The 16901-nt window shown below is 40.9% G+C and overlaps 1 protein-coding gene across 2 annotated transcripts in view; it reads right to left on the reverse strand.

Moving 5' to 3' along the window:
• zfpm1 (zinc finger protein, FOG family member 1) overlaps window positions 1-16901 on the reverse strand; it is a 112945-nt gene that overhangs the window by 33553 nt on the left and 62491 nt on the right. For both annotated transcript variants that reach the window (XM_054775367.1, XM_054775366.1), the window contains one exon: window positions 9638-9766. In XM_054775367.1, the coding sequence (XP_054631342.1) occupies window positions 9638-9766 (129 nt within the window). The remainder of the gene's footprint in view (window positions 1-9637; window positions 9767-16901) is intronic.

A 16901-nucleotide genomic window follows, 5' to 3' on the forward strand; every position in this document is an offset into this window, starting at 1 on the left:
CGCCAATGCTGGTCAGGAAAAGAAACACGGAAAAGTTAAAGAGCGACAGACTCGCTCAACATGCTCAGGGTCATTTAGAGGTTCACTAATTAAACTGACGACCAAGAAGGGAACACTGAACAAACGACATGAACATGAGAGGGGCCATGAGACAGTGTCCATATCTAAAAAGACTGCACAGATACTGTGGACAAAAGGTTCTTCTGCTTTAATGGTAAATGGAAAGTTTTGATTTTAGGGTTTGGGTGACTACTGCAATTCTTGTTCTTTGAAGGCTTCAATCCCTTCCTCTTCTGTCAGATCCATTCATATTGAGCAGCGGTTTCCAACCCTTTCCATGCCCCCCCTTGAAAACTTTATATAATCGTATATAATGTACAAATTAAGAAGGCAAACATAGAGAAAATGTAAGCAAAAAGTAAAATGACACTATGCCTTCTACATTTGAAAACTACCTAACAATGTAAAACTATTGCCAAACAGCAGCTATGCTTGAATAGTAAAGGGCTCCAGGTTTTTGCATCAATTCTCGCAAATTCAACAAATCCAGGCAAATTATGCATGACAGTGCAACTTCATTTGTTGCCATTTTTGTCAACCAAATTTGTCCCCGAGTGATGCTTGCGATCAAGTTTAAAGTGACTTACTGCATCGTATAGTGCCCAACATCAGCAGCAATGGTGCGCCGCAAGAGAAGACGCTTATGCAGCTCACCAATCCGACCGCATTCAAAGAGAGAAAGCTTTTTTGCCTTTGCCATGAAGAAATCGTGACAGCGTGAATACCTGACAGAAAATGACACTGTGGTCTTAAACATTCCATCAGCTGATGAACACTATTTCCATTTAATAGTTTTTTGCAATAAACTGCTGACTCAAAAACTTTTCTGTCTGAGTCCTATTTCTTCTTTTTGCATTTTGAAGCTCAAATGTAATTTCTTGCAATTTTTCAACTGGTCTTCCAATTTTGATCAGGGGTGTATACACACAATTCAACATGCCGGAAAAGGACTATGTTCAGGTCTGATTGTGTTCATGCGTAACCATGTTCACATTATAAGTAATTTATGTATTTAAAAAAATGAAAACAATAAGACTGCATCATGAATAATAAAATAATAAATACTGGCACAAATACCAAAACCCCTGAAGCTCGGATTCTGTGTAGTATAAGCAGAAATGAAATCAGGCATTTAAGGCCGTAACAGTCTCAAAAAAGGCCTGGGAAATTCTGGTGGGGCCGGTATATGCCAAGATGTGCATAACGATATCTTGAGAGGAAGCTGCAGTTGAAGCCACAAATGTGATGGACTGGTAATCAGCCTGCCAATGTCTTGTCTGGCCACCAACTCCGACCTGCTGGGATGACAGCAGCCAAACATGATGGAAAAATGTCCCAGAAGATGAGCGCATGGTTTCTCAGGAAAGGATGGGGTGAATGACATCTCACAGACAGGCTGAGGAGAGGAGATGGTGAAGGAGTAGAATGCCGTCTGTGTGTCAGATCAGGAAAGGTAAGAGGAGGCACAGATTGCAGTCAAGTGGTCCTCATGGGTATTCCATACATAGACTATGCAAGAAATCTTGATAATTATACCACGCTAATTTCATTCCACATTTGATTTGAATTTGAATGAAAAGTGAGTGAACATACAGTGGAACCTCGGTTGGCGTCATCCAGAAGGTATGCATAAGAATGTTTTATATTATTTTTAACACTGATCTCTATAATGTTTGACTTTAAAATGTCAGCGGGAAAAAAAATTAACATCTGGCTCACGAGCCACAGGTTCCCTACCCCTGAACTACAGAGCCAACCACTGATGACATCATAGACGGGCGACAAAGTTGGGGGACAATAACCTACGGCACAAACGCAGTTGGACTGACGCAATGTATTAATAACGCGACAAGACGTGCACCACAATGTCGCTAACTGGGAAGTGGATGCGAACAGAGGCGACAATTTTTGTGTACATTTTCGACGTAAACGGACAAATACACACACCGTGGCGTACAGTAACACTGTCAGGTTCCACTGCATTTAGTATATTTAAGTATAACCTTCAACATCATTTTCTTCTTGTGGCAATAATCGTACAAACTTTATTTGGCAAGCAAGAAAGACAAAAGGATGAATGGAAATAGCAAGCAAGCAAAAGCGAGTACACTGCAAATACAGTATTTTGGATGTAGTGCATAAGAATGTGTCAGGCATCCTCCAACATGCCATGAGACATGTACAGTATATGTTATTTATACATGGAATCAGGAAACGTTCAAAACATCCCCCAGGCCATCAAAAATAACAATGCAATAATTGATCCTTAATTTTCACCAGTGTTGATCAATTAAATTCAGTCAAATGCCCCTGCTGGTAATATGTGACTGACTACATAGTAGAATATGTCCATGCTTACATGTTGATCAGCAAAACTCTACATGGAATACATGTAGACCTCCACAAACTCCTTCAAGTATGACCCACAATAATAGGACAAGCCCTCTGGACACATGACAACCAATCAGCATCCCATGTCATTTTGATTGGCATGCCAAATTGGCAGTGAGCTTAGAAAGTAACCCTTCTCCTGAGAGGCAAGGGAGTCTGCTGGTTGGAGATATGGAGGAAGAAGACAGAGTTGGAGCACAGCCTGTCCCGACGCTAGTGAGAGATGGATGGACGTGTGGATGTGGGTCACCAAATACATTTCACTACTTCAGCAATGTAGTTTTTCAGATTCAGATGATGTACTTTGTACATGTCCACAACAATATTCTGTAAATACTGCCGATTGTATTTTGTAATACAGAGAAGTAGAAGCAGGTGGAGCCATTTGTTTTTTATTTTTATAGAACACAAGCATCGTAATGTCCTCATAATGAGGGAAGATGATTGCATTTTTTTAAAATGTATTTCGCAGCCTGTCTTACAACTACGGAAACGCTTTGCATTGTGGTTTGTTTGGTTATTTAAAAAATATCCAACATTATAACATAGATGGTACATTGTAAGAAAATATATTGTCCTACACTGTTTTCCAAGTGCGGGAATGATACAGTATTAACAGTTTGGGCTAAAATTAACAAAATAAAACAATGGGTAAATGACCAGGTTTAAAAACATAGCCTAACCAAAACGTGGTGCTTTAATAGCTCACTTAACAGCACTATCAAGACAAATGATATCTCTCTCAGGCTTCTAACACTTGACCTTCCCCACTTCCCATCCTTCACCTCTAATTTCACTATCTGAATTTGCCCTCTTAAATCTCTCACCCCTCATCTCTCGCTCTCATTGATCCTTAGACCCTTTTCACCCCTCATTATCTCAGCTCGAAACTCAATAGTTTTTTTTATTCCACACTGTTTCTATAAGTGCCGCGGCACCCTCCATCGCCTTCATCTCACCTGTCCCTTTACCTCGTTCTCGTCCTCACCCCCTTGTGAACAATTTTCTATGAAAGAAGCGCAGTTAGCTCCCTTATTAATTACCTCAACCAGTTCAGAAAGTAGGTATTTGAACCCGGCTGATGGTGTAGGTTAAAAAAACTAATATACATTATATATTTATGAATTGTTTGATCTAAACCATCCTACCAACCGGCAAGCAATATGACAACCAATACCACAAATTAGTCCTGTTCCTTTAGGAAAGTACTCCGAAGCTCAACTCATTATGTGGAGAGAAGAAACCTGTCACAGAAAGTCTTTTCCATTCAAACCGCTCAACACAAGGACCTCATGGACAAGACCTGCACAAGACTGGAATGGACTCAAAACTCACCAGCAGGAAGCTTGGTGAGAAAGAGCATTTCACCAAAAATTGCCCTCGATCTGGCCTGCGTGTGGTAAAGGGTCACAACATTGAATGATGCAGCAAAGCAGCAGCAGCGCAAGACACTAGAAGCTTTTACACAAACATCTAATAGGCAAATGCTGCATTCACTCATCTGTGACTAGATGGATTGAAACATAGCTTTAATGAAATGTAGACAACGGTATAAAAGGGCCTGGGGAGAGCTTACGAGGGACAGTATGGAAAAATGTATCCCATGGCAAATAAATTAGACCTTTGATGGGGAGAAAGGATATTGAGTCAACATGCTTTCGATATCAAACTATTGTATGATAACCCAACATTCACCAAACCCAATAACACGTACATGGTGCCTTGTAAATAATACAGCCATTATAATGTGTTATTATAAGGGCCAAGGAATACTGAGCAAGTGTGAAAATCCTTGCCTGCTGCGGGGCCTCTGGTGTAGTTTTCAAAGGGCGCGATTGCAAAGGCCCTGTGAGGAAATGTGTTTCTCATTGTTACACCTCTAGACTCAGTCCTCGGCCTGACTTTACCGGCTCCAGGATGTGATATGCCAATTTTGCCCGAGCGTTGACCGGAAGCTGTGCTGCACCGGCAGTAGCGGAGTGGATTTTTTTTCATGAAAATACGGGAAAAATATGGAAAACTATTTTAACAGTACAACCTCACAAGGTGTATGTGCGACATCAAGGTTAGCTTTTTTTATATAATAATACAATATTTCAGTATCACAACACAGTATCGATGGGTATAATATCCGCTCATACTGTGTGGTCGATGAGTTTGCACTTGTATATGAACATAAAGCACTTTCACTATTTAGTTGGAGAGTCTCTTCGGCCCCTGACAATGGAGTTATAAGTCGAGAATGTGGGGATACTGCCAGGCAGCCAGCTCGCAAATGACAAGGGATTACTGTGACACAATTTGCATATCAAGAAGTTAAAGCTGCGAGGGAGAAAATATCGAACCCTCCAGCCTGCAAGGTCATTCAAAAGATTAAAGCAGGTTTTTTTTTTTTCCTTCTCTTCATAATTTATTTTGCATATCATGCAATACGGACAAACTATAGATTAAAAAGGGCAGCTTTAGCAAATCATACCATCCCTGATAGGAAGCCGCTCCCACCTAGACCTCTCTGAAGACACCTTCCTGCCACTGACCCATCAAGAACACACAAATAGGCATGCAGGCAGATATCATCTAGATTGTTTAAAAACAAAGTCCACATCAGAGAACAGAAATCTGCTGGACCCACCAATCCATTATGAGTTTATCACGTCCTTAATTTGATTTTTTTTTCCAAATCAGTGAAGGCCACAAAGTCGGTGTTTTATTTCTAGACAGCTAATAATTAAAAGGAGAGCTTTGAGTCTCTGTACATCTCTCTATAATTAAGGTTTGTACAGTAGTTCAGACTACACATTCAACATACACAACATCCCATTCCACACAAAAGGTAACAGTGTCAAATACAGTATGTCAAATTAACATTTACCCAGTACTTAAATCATATCTGAATGTACTACAACTATAGGGTTTTTCCTATCATTATATTATATATTAACATATATTATTAATATATATGGGCCGCACGGTGGCTTAGTGGTTAGCATGTTGGCCACACAGTCAGGAGAAAGGGAAGATCTAGGTTCAAATCTCCGTTGGGCATCTCTGTGGGTTTGCATGTTTCGTTATGCGTGTGTGGGTTTTCTCCGGGTACTCCGGTTTCCTCCCACCTTCCAGAATCATTCATGCTTGGCGACTCAAAATTGTATGAATGGTATGAATGTGAGTGTGAACGGTTGTCTGTCTGTTTGCGCCCTGCGATTGGCGACCGGTCTAGGGTGTACCCTGCCTCTTGACTTGCCTTCATCCCTCAGGCTGAAAACACCGTTTTATTTGAACAGTGATCAAACTCATTTTTATACTTGTGTAACAGTTAAGAATGTAACAAAGTTGACAGTAGATATAATAAAGCTTTTTAGATCGTTGTATTTACATTACTTGCTATGGGAACATTTGTTTCAAAATATGAGCAAATCAGAGGGTAAAACCATCATACCGGAACAAATTTTGTTCAGTCTAAGAGATTCTACTAGGGCCCTATGATTTCCACGGATTTCTACAGAATCGCAGAATCACGGACGGAATTGTGGAATTGGACAATAAAAACAGAATCGAGTACGAAACACGGTATGTTGTGGATGTTATTCACATCATAACGTGAATGAAATGCTGTCATCGTGAGAAGAAGGAACGTTAGCGTGGGGAAGTATTTCCCTGGAGGACCGCTCAATCGTGGCGGAATCTCAACGCAAACACTAGCCCGCCTCCTCCCGAACAAAACATGTCAAAAGAGCAAATGAAACACCGGCAAAAGTTGGCAAATCCGCAAAACTCCTTTCTTACGGAGCGTGAATGGAAGCTTGCAGGGTTAGCTTAGTTTAGCCAAGCATGCTAGTGCATTTTTGGTGTGTGTAGAAGCTGACACCCCATAAGAGAAGTTAGCCAAGCTACATTCGTTTCTGAAATTTTGGCCAATGATGTTTTGCATCAATAAATGTAAGGATTTTTACATTTAATTAACAGACATTTTATTGACCGTCAAAGAAATACACACTCTTTGCTGGTCAAATAAGTGTAAAAGACCACAAAAAAAAGGAATTTAAACAATTAAAATGTCAGAAATTGAAAATTAGGGAAAAAATAAAACAAACAAAAAAATCAAACTGATTTCATAGGGCTGTATTATAGTGTAGTAATTTACAGAACTACACAATAACTGAATTGGTACAGCTACAAACAGTGGGGGATACAGACTGTGTAAAAGGTTGTTAAATGTTGACACTACTGGGTCACTTGGCACACAGCAAAGTAAACAGAAAAAAACCCTCATATGATTAAACACTACAAACTTCCAGAAGTCAGTGTTGGCAATCAACAACAGCGAGAAACGAGTGGAATGCCAACACTCCCAGAGGAGATAAAACCGTGTTTATTTCCATTCTAGCCAACACACACTTCTTCTCTCTCATGGGAAGTGTCTGATACATGATGAACATTTTGTATGGATAAGAGTACATTGGCAAATGACACTCGTCCACTATGTTGAGAGAGGACGACAAAAAAAAGAAGAAACAATGAAATGATGGACACAAAGAGGGAATGATGTATGCTGTTAAGGTGGAGGATGGAGAAAGGAGAAGGGGGAGGGAAGCTGTTAGAGACGTTGTTAGCTGTGATGGAGAGACCAGAGGAGGAGAAGGTGGATGGATGGAGGAAGGGAGAAACGGAGGAAGGGGAGGCTTGACGATAAGAGAAAAATTCAGACTGGTCAAAGTTTCCTTTTTGCCAATCGTGCTCCTGATAAAGACAGCGCCTGCTCCGGAGCTGATAGAGGGGCTATCTCTCTCCCTTTCTCTCCCCCTTACTCTACCTCGCTCACCCACCAGTTAGTTTGTGTGGAGGAGCGTTAAAAAAAAAACAAAAAAACCCCCGAAGAACCGTATCAGTACAGCATCATGGCGCTACCATCAACCAGCCACCACACAGCAATTAATATTGCTCCAATTACTGTTAAAAGGACAAGGCTGGGACAGGACGATAATGAACACATCCTCTCCTCCCCACCGGAGGACTTACAAAAACACATGTGCATACACATACACATACACACGCACACATAAAATGACCACAGCTTGAAAAGGAAGGAGTGACAGATGGTGTGCTAATCTTCTTGCTTTGTTTAACTCATTGAGGACAACAGAACGGCAAAATAAACAAACTTCGATAAGGGAGGTTTTTCCTTGTTATCTCCCTGTGTCTGTTTTTTGTTGTTGTTTTTGAGTTGAATACATTTGCGTCCCTGTCATATTCGCATCTCCAAGAGGGAAACGGTAGGACAGCACAAAGGGCACTGGAAGACGCTAAAACATAGAGAAGCAGTTGCACGTCCACTTACAGCTAAATAAAGATTTACAATTTTTTAAATCATCTCTGATGATTAAGATTCTGGCTACTTTACTCAATCAGCTCTGTTATATTGTAGTTTTCCCTGTAAAGCAGGGGTCTCAAACTTGTGGCCCGCGGGCCATTTGCGGCCCACCAAATCGTATCTTGCGGCCCGCGACTGGACATCAAAGAGTAGTGTAACTGCAGCCCGCAACATCTGGGCAAACTCAGTGTTACTTCCATACTTCCAGGGGCAAGTAAACACCAGCACTGAACTAACAGTGGTGTTATCACATGGATGTATCGTGAATAGTATCGTATCCTGAGGTTCCCTGAGATTCCCAGCCCCTACTCCCAATACTTGATGCGGCCCAGCCTCACCCAGACTCTACCTCCACTGGCCCCCAGTCAAACTGAGTTTGAGACCCCTGCTGTAAAGGATCAGATACAAAATAGGGGACGGAAATAAGTTAAAGTTTAAGTGCAGTATATACAGAGACGTTCCTGGTCCCTCTGTATACACACAATAGATCCCTGCTATTTGTTATATTCTGAGACAACTCGTGAATAGCAAATAAGTAATTGAGACAGCCACAAAAATGTCTATTTTTGACACTAATAAAGCCTGGATTATGCTGGTGCATCAAGGCGCCACAGTACACTCCCACGGCTCGTTTCTCGCTCTCTAAACCCTCCTGCGAGCTTGACGTTGACTTTCGCCCCAAATTTTGGATAAACATGCGCAATAAAAGTGACTGTTGAAATTCTTAGGTTAGATACAGCTGCACTAACCCTCCGGTCTCTCTTCAATTGCCACCGTTCGCTCGCGCCAAACAACGATAACAAGAAAAATGCATCCTCAGTCACACACTGGTCGTGATGACCTACAGCTGTAGCTCCCAATTCTCGCCTACGGCCTCTCCGACCACCACCAAACATTCATTCACATCCATGCATCAGTGTGGGCAGCACTTGACCAAAAATCCATGAATTTGCGGGGACGCAAATGCTGAATTGCAAATATGTGAGAGTCTACTGTAGTACAGTAGTTGTAGTAAAGCCGGGGTGAAGAATTAAGTAAAAAAACATTTTTAATCAAAAGGGTCCTGATCCAGTTTATAAGTAATCTGAGGAAATTAAGTTTTTTATTACATGCTTTATGATTTTAAAGATTTAAGTCTGTTTATAATAAATAGAATAGAATAACGATTATAAATTTATTACCTAAACTAGTTATTGCAAATGTACAGTATTATTTCATACACTTAGCGAGCGGCATGGTTCAGGCGGTAGACTAGTTGTCTCCCAACCTGAAGGTTGTAAGTTTGATCCTCTGTCCTCCCATGATTATGTCGAAGCATCCTTGGGCAAGATACTGAACTGATGCTGTGTCATCAGTAGGTACTGTGAATGTGGTAACAGTGGCAAAGCGCTTTGAGTACCTTAAAGGTGGAAAAGCGCTACACGAGTGAAAGTCCATTTATTTTTATTTATTATTATTTTTTTTATATCTAAGCATAGACCAGGAGGCTCATGGGCATGTGGCACCAATGTGGGTTGGCATGACATTTTACACCAAATGTAATAATCCAATTAATTTTAATTAAGTTCTGAATCAAATCAACCAAGCAGGGTGAAACGAAATAAATTCTCATTTTTTTCTTCAGGCAAAAAGGTAACAAGGCCAGAAATGTCTTTTTACTACACTGTTATTACTTGAATGACCACGTGTGAAACTGTCTGTGTAACCGTCTCTGACTTGGGGCCTTGTTTGTTTTCCATTTCCAATGGCTTCTATAACTTCTGGAGACCTACAAAACCTTACTGGAATGTTTACTCACTGAAGAAACCTACTCACCTGGACCACTCCACTGCAACACTTCATCCTCTTCCTCCCCCTCATCATCCTCTTTCCCACCACTGTGTGTCAGAGCTTGCTCTTCCCCATCTTCATCAGGGCCTCCATGGGTGTCCTGCGTCCTGGACTCTGGATACAAACCACACATTGCCATTTGTGAGAATTCCCGAGAGCCTCAAAGCAAAACATCCACATATCTGGCATTGATATAACATACATTGAACTACAGGTTGTCCCAGGTTCCGTACAAATTATACCTGTATATGTCAAGGTTTGGTTTACGTTGGATCTTTAATTATACCTTAATTAACTCCTAAGTCACTCAAATAGGACAAAGAGCACATGAAAGACATAAAATACAGTAATATAGAAGATTATACACAAGAATTAGATGAAACAGTCTACTCCTAATTCTTAACTATTCTTCCTGTGGTCGTCTTGCACAATGGGGGTGTTGCAAGGAGGGAGAGACAGGCTTATTGGGGGCGGAAGTCTCAATGAGGCACTGCTTAATTATCACTGGCCATTTCATCGAAAAAGATCCTTTCACATGTTGAAGAATACCTTCTTCATCGTTCACGATGGTCGCCACGTTTCAGCAGCTTGGACCGGCCATGCAAACAATGTTGATTTCTCCACTGTGAGTTTGGAAGAGTGTATATGTACCATTGTGAATGTGTGTGAAAGTGTCTGGGCAGTGGCTGTTCCCGTCTGTTGATCAAAAGCTGCAGTGAAATGACTACCTGAGCTGTGTAACACAACACCTCACCACGCAGAAATGGGCCCTTTCATTTCCTCTGCAACTCTGGAGTATCAAAGACTCAGAGATGATGCTTTCACTCTTTCTGCTTTCACCTGCCTCATTTTTTTTGGCTCCACCTGTCTTTTGCCTGTATCTCAATCCTGTCTTTATCGTTGCCCGCCACCCTTCCCTCTCATTCCCTCCACTGAATTGAGGGGAAATCCTGGGCTTGTTTTTTTTTTCTTCCCCATGCCCTGTCACATTTAGCAGAGATTGTGGCTGCCAGTGTTTGTCTAATCAGCACTGATATTTCTGCCATTGATCAAGTTGATTACGCAACCCCCACTCTCAGATCAAGGACATCCCTGTGTGGTTTTACCCGTGGTTGCACTTGTGTGTATGTTACTCGTGTGTAATACTAGAATCATATTTCGGTACACTTAGGTTCATTCTTGGTTCTGTAAGGGAACACAATGCAAACCATAAAACTGTTTAAGCTTTTGTGTAAACAGCTTTAATAATTTTTTAAGGGATGGTCCGATCGATCGGCCAACGATAGACCAATTTCCGTAAAAAACATGTGAGGGGCATATGGCGATAAATGCCTTTCAAAGGCGATCACAAAAACCGATAGCCGTGCGGTGGCGACATGTCATGATGACACATACATGACATAAATGCGCATGTGTGCTGTGTCACGTAAGGGTTGCCAACACCCTCATTGAGCAGACAAGGGACGCACAGACAGACAGAATCAAAACTAGTCTGTAAAACCCCACTGGCTTCTGTTTGACGGCTTGACACAGGCTACGCCAATCGATCCCAGCGTGTTTGATCACTCCCTTGTCACACCTATTTGTGTTGGAACTTTTCTTGCATCTTTCTTTACACGCTTTGCCAAGCTGTCACTGGCAGCAGGTAATTACCAAGATAGCTAGTATTATGTGACTTTTTACCACAGTGACTTTTTGTTTTTAAAATAAACAAGCAATGCTGTTAGTTCGGAGCTCATTTTTGCCCCACGGGGGAGTGGATTTCACGTTTATGGTGTACGTACTAACTTTTTCAAGTGTCGCTGAACACTTGACAAAGTGTCTTGGCCTCAAAACACTATTTGTGTATGGTTGTTTAATGAACATAAACATAGTGTGTCCAGCCTCACGAAGGTCATACTATGACAGGGGTCTCCTATCTCGCCAGCTGATTTTGAAGCTGAAGTTCACAAAGGGTCACAGAATATTTGCTTCAACTCTTAGCACATAGTTTTTCATTGTAGCTGTTCAATTCAAACTTGATGCCTCTATATAATGACAAATGAGCACAAAATACCATAAAGATGATGGCCACACTGTTTAAGTGGAGATCTGCTTGGTAAATAAAGTAGTGTACAGTTTAAATGTTGCCAGTCATAAATAAAACACAAATAGTTGATGAATAGTTAATAGTGATGAAAGCTGGAGACCCCTGTGTTCTGGACACTGAATGTATTCTGTTTATGTCAAGCAGGACAGATTTCTATTTCATAAAGATGTTTTTTTTATCCTGTTAATTTGTTAGATTGAACTAAAACAGCAATTATTGAACAATTTATTTCCCATGTATTCGTATTACTCCAAAACGTGCATCAAATTAAATTCAGGTTTGTGTCAAATAGTACAAAAATCATTTCATACAATTAAAGGAAAAAAACAAACAAAAAAAAACTTTTTAATAACTTTTTAATAATTACCCATTTTGCCAGGGGCCTTTGGAATTGTCTAACAGCAGCCAACAGCACTCATCATAAATACATTGAAAAATGTACAGTTGATCCATGTGATCGGTATCGGCCGATCTCACTCATGGATGATTGGAATCGGCAGCACAAAAACCTGATCGGAGCAACCGTAATTTTTAAAAAATGAAACCAAAAAACTGCAAACTTCCAGCAGGTAATTGTCAAATGAATATCACCTAAAAATAATTCAAAACAACTAATACTGTGAGTGTTCTTTTTAGGAAAGTGAAGTGGTGCAGGCAAGTGTAACTCTCCTAAACAATGCTGACCCACTGCTTTCGTCTTGTACAGTTACTTGCCGTCTCGCCATAAATAAATACGATGAATGATAAATTGTGCCTCCATATGTTGCCATGTGCATGCGTGTCTGTTTTCCTCGTCTCTCGCCTCCAACCAGGCAGGAAGAGAGTTTACTCTGTGCATCAGTTTAGCACCTACACGCTTCACAGAACAACGGCCTGAAACATTGAGAGACGGAGTGAGACCTCTTGTGAGTCATAAGTCGCTTTGTCTCTGTGGGGGGAGGCGGGGTCACTAGCATACACACAGCAAAAGAGTGAAGCCTCGTGATGTGCAATGCAAGGCGATGTAGTAGAAATTAGGAGGAAAAAAGATGATTGCAAAACCAAATGCCGCAGCCCCTGTGATGAGCATGATGAGCCCATCAAGATGAATGAGCAAATATGCCGAATTTGTTCCAACAGCGGTGGGAACATAAACCAAATGAACTTCCCATCTGGGAAAAAAAAACTACACACCGACAGTCAACACTCACTGAGACGTTTCATCGGCAAAGAAATACAAACGAAACAGCACAAAATGGTGTGTAGTGTAGTGTAGAGAGTGTAGTTTAATACACTGCCAAAGAAATGCTGCTTGTAATATAGTTGAAAATCCAGTATTTCAAGAAATGCTGCAATGCTGTTTGACAGACAGTATGAATTGCCTGTGAGAAAATACGTCACAAAACGGCAATTCCACAACTTTACAGAGTGAAAGAGGACATACTGCATAATTATCATTATTAGATGTGTTTTGACATATATCATATGATGTCATGATCATCATAACATTAGTGGTTTATTTGGTCAAAAAAAAATGTTGACAATAATATAATTTAGAATGAATTTGTGGGACAATAAACATTTTAAAATGCATCTGCATCGTTTTTGACTCTGTTAAAAAAAAAAAACTTTTGTTTGTCCAGTCATATTTTTTATTGGATTTTTCTTACAATTAAGAATTTTCTTACAATTGGAAAAATCTCGTCTCGTTCTCATGGATCCAATCTCATGTATCGTCTCGTCTCGTGAGTTGGCTGTCTTGTGACACCCCTATTGTTTACGTATTCCACAGAGAAGGACAAGTGTTCCCAAATAGGAGACTTTTTCGACTGAAGAGGGGTTTCAGGCTGTGGATTCTCCTTGGCACTATCACTAGACATGATTCCTTGTAGCCAAAGCCTGAGCTGCACCGTAGTTGTTTATGGAGTAGATGCTTGACACAAGGCACACTTCCTGTCCCTCACTCAATGTGTACAATGAGGGAAATCGGTATGCCTCTATACCGAGCCGAAGGTTCTGTACTGCTCAGATAAATGCATGCACTGTTACACCCATATTGTGTACATAACAATGCTTAAAGTTTCCATGTGTGTGTTAATGCTATGTGTGTGATGTGTGAACCCTGAACTTTGCCTGTGCAGGTGTTATCAGTCTGTTTATCAAACTGCTGTGCCCTTCCCTATTAGCACAACTCATGATTAGTCAGATTAGATCAATAGTTACATCACACCACCTTAGGCTATCTGAGCTTGCATCACAATCAGGACAGGGGTTAGAGGGACAAAATAGCTAAATGGGACTCAGTCACAAATGAATGCTATTGTTATCCTGATTTAAAAAATATCCTTTAGGTACTCGTGCAATGGCCATTATCTTTTTAATGTTCTCTTTCCATCCAGCCATCTATCTAATCCTTTTTTGCCTTTTGAGGGCACACTCCAGGCTTTACACATAATGTCCAGTTTGTTTGGTCAGTGTGAGCACTCTGATTTCTACTCTAGCGTGGTACAATTCTCTGTCTGTTGGTATAATGCAGGCAGCTGCCACATACTGAAAAAAAAAAAAAAGAAATAGTGCGGGCAAGAAAACTCAAAAAGATTATTAAGCAAAAAAACAAAAAAAAACTCAAAACAAGGAGCACAAGAGGCGAAGGTCAAAACCTGGGAGGGAACACGAGGAACAAGCACACAGGAACCAACATATACAGCAACGAGACTGAAGCAGGGCAACTCCAAATTGGAGACAGGGATTGTTTCACCAAAGTAGCAGATTTATGGTGGACTTTGCACCAACACATCTGCACCACCCAAATGCTAGTGCCATGCGTGCACATGGCTGAAACAGTATAAAGAAAATAAAAACAACAAAAAAAAAACTTTGGGGGATTTGCCAAAAATGTTTCCATGTGGACAGGGCCTAAGGGAACACTCAGACAGCACCAGAGGAAAAAAACAAATTCCCAACACAAGTCCCAATGCCGTGTGAGCGCAGGCCAATGGAGGACAGGGAAGGGAGGGTTAATCACGCTCAAAGCCCAGTGTGAGTGCACCCTAAGAAGGGTTGCCCAGACTTGCTCGTCTCCGGCCCCCTGCTCTAGCTGCTCCAAGAATACAAAGGAGCTCCCATGCCATCTGTGAGACAAAGGAAGGAACTCCTCCCCATGCCAGGTAGGCAATCCATAAGACATTCTGAATTCGGCAATTGTGCCAAATAAGAATCCATTAAATCCATCCATCTGAGGTTATCCACTTATCCGAGGTCGGGTCGAGGGGGCAGCAGCCTAAGCAGGGAAGCTCCTCCCAGCGGATCCCGAGGCGTTCCCAGGCCAGTTGAGAGACATAGTCTCTCCAACATGTCCTTCCCCGAGGCCTCCTACTGGTTGCATGTGCCCGGACGTGTGTCCGAGAGGCATCCTGACCAGATACTTCAGCCACCTTCATATGGCTCCTCTCAATGCGGAGGAGCAGTGGTTCTGGATGTGGGGCTTGCTAGTTAGCAAGCTTCTAGCAGCCAGGAAATAGTGCCTAAAAGCCATCTGAAAATTGGTTATGGACCTCAAACAGTGCAGTAAAATGATGAAGGACATATACTAGAATGTATTCATGCACAGTGGCTGTAAGAACGGAAATTGACATGTTACAAGCATTGTTTTCATTAGGTCTGACGCCGAGATAAGCTTTCACTGCTTTTCGACTGTCTTGTTTTCCACTATTTTACGTCTTCATGCATCACACCTGTACACTCACACAATTGGAGCAAATAATTTCAATGACATGCACCGTTATTCGCTTTAATCTCCAAAATATTGCACAAACATACTGAAACCATTTCCACACGAATATGCATTTTTAAAAAACGCATATTTTTCTATGCGTTTCGGCCTATCAAACATAGGATGCTGTCCTTAAAAACAGACCTTTTGGAAAACTCTGGCTAGAAAAGCGTGTGTGTGAGGACGGTGAAGACCGAGCTTTGGGCTTGTTGATGACAGATGATGTAACAATTATGTGCAGTTATTACCACATTAGAGAAGTATAATTTAATGTGTGCAAAAGCAACCATTACATTTTTTTAAGTCATTTAATGGCATTCACATGTTTTGAGTGAATTTTCTGGGATTTCCGAGCACACTTAAATGCAGCAAATTGTACTTCCTCATTAATAGTTACACAGTGAATGATAAGAATATCCACTTATTGATTTTCATTGCATTTCTGTTTATTTAGACCACCCATACACGCATAATAAAGAGGTGGATGTGATGTTCGGAGTGTCAGTGAACGCATCTCGCGGTCTGTCTCGTGACAATGAGGAAGTGTTGTTACAATGAATGGACTAGAGACGTGTTTGTTTGGAGTACTAGATACATATACGGTTTTGGATTGGACTTCTGTTGATGTGTTCAGGTAAGGATAAAGTTATAAAACCGCGTCAGACACTGTGTGACTCGGTGGGGAGCTACACTGTTAATTATGCAAAATTTTACGTAATTAATGAAATATGTTTGTTAAAGCCTAAAAAAAATATCCGGGACCAACCTCTGAGGCGGCCTACGAACATATTTTCACTTATTTTTATTATTCTTCGTTTTACTTTTGTTAAATGTTTAGCCTTGGCAGAGGTCTTCACTCTGAGTGCTATTCTATGTTTAGGTTTACATAACACAGCTATTTAGGACAATAAGCTCATACAGACGCTACAGGAGTTTGAAGTCCAGGACCACAAGGCTGGCAAACAGCTTTTACCCACAGGCCATCAGGCTCCTCAACGAAGCACTCGCACACGCCGCACGCAACACACGCACACACTCATAGCACTTTATTTATTTATTTGTATTATTTACTTGTATTAATGTCTCTTCTGTTGTTGTTGCTTAATTTATTGGTATATATGTTTATGTGTTTATGTTTCTTATGTTCTTATTCTTTCATTTGTTTTCTTTCTTTTCTTGGGAGAATGAACAGAATAAGATTTTCATTGCATGGTATAACTGCTGTTTTACCATGCACATGACAATAAAACTCTCTTAAAAACTAGAATATGCCTATGCCTGTAACTATAGTTATCGTTATTCATGAATAACAATTTAATGGAACACTTCCCTTTAGAATGTATTTGTAACATTGTCCTAAATATTACCTTTTCTTCTCAATCTTGATTACCTCCAATCAGGGCCTTGGA

The sequence above is a fragment of the Dunckerocampus dactyliophorus genome, chromosome 5 (assembly GCF_027744805.1).
Source record: "Dunckerocampus dactyliophorus isolate RoL2022-P2 chromosome 5, RoL_Ddac_1.1, whole genome shotgun sequence".
Classification (NCBI taxonomy): Eukaryota; Metazoa; Chordata; class Actinopteri; order Syngnathiformes; family Syngnathidae; genus Dunckerocampus; species Dunckerocampus dactyliophorus.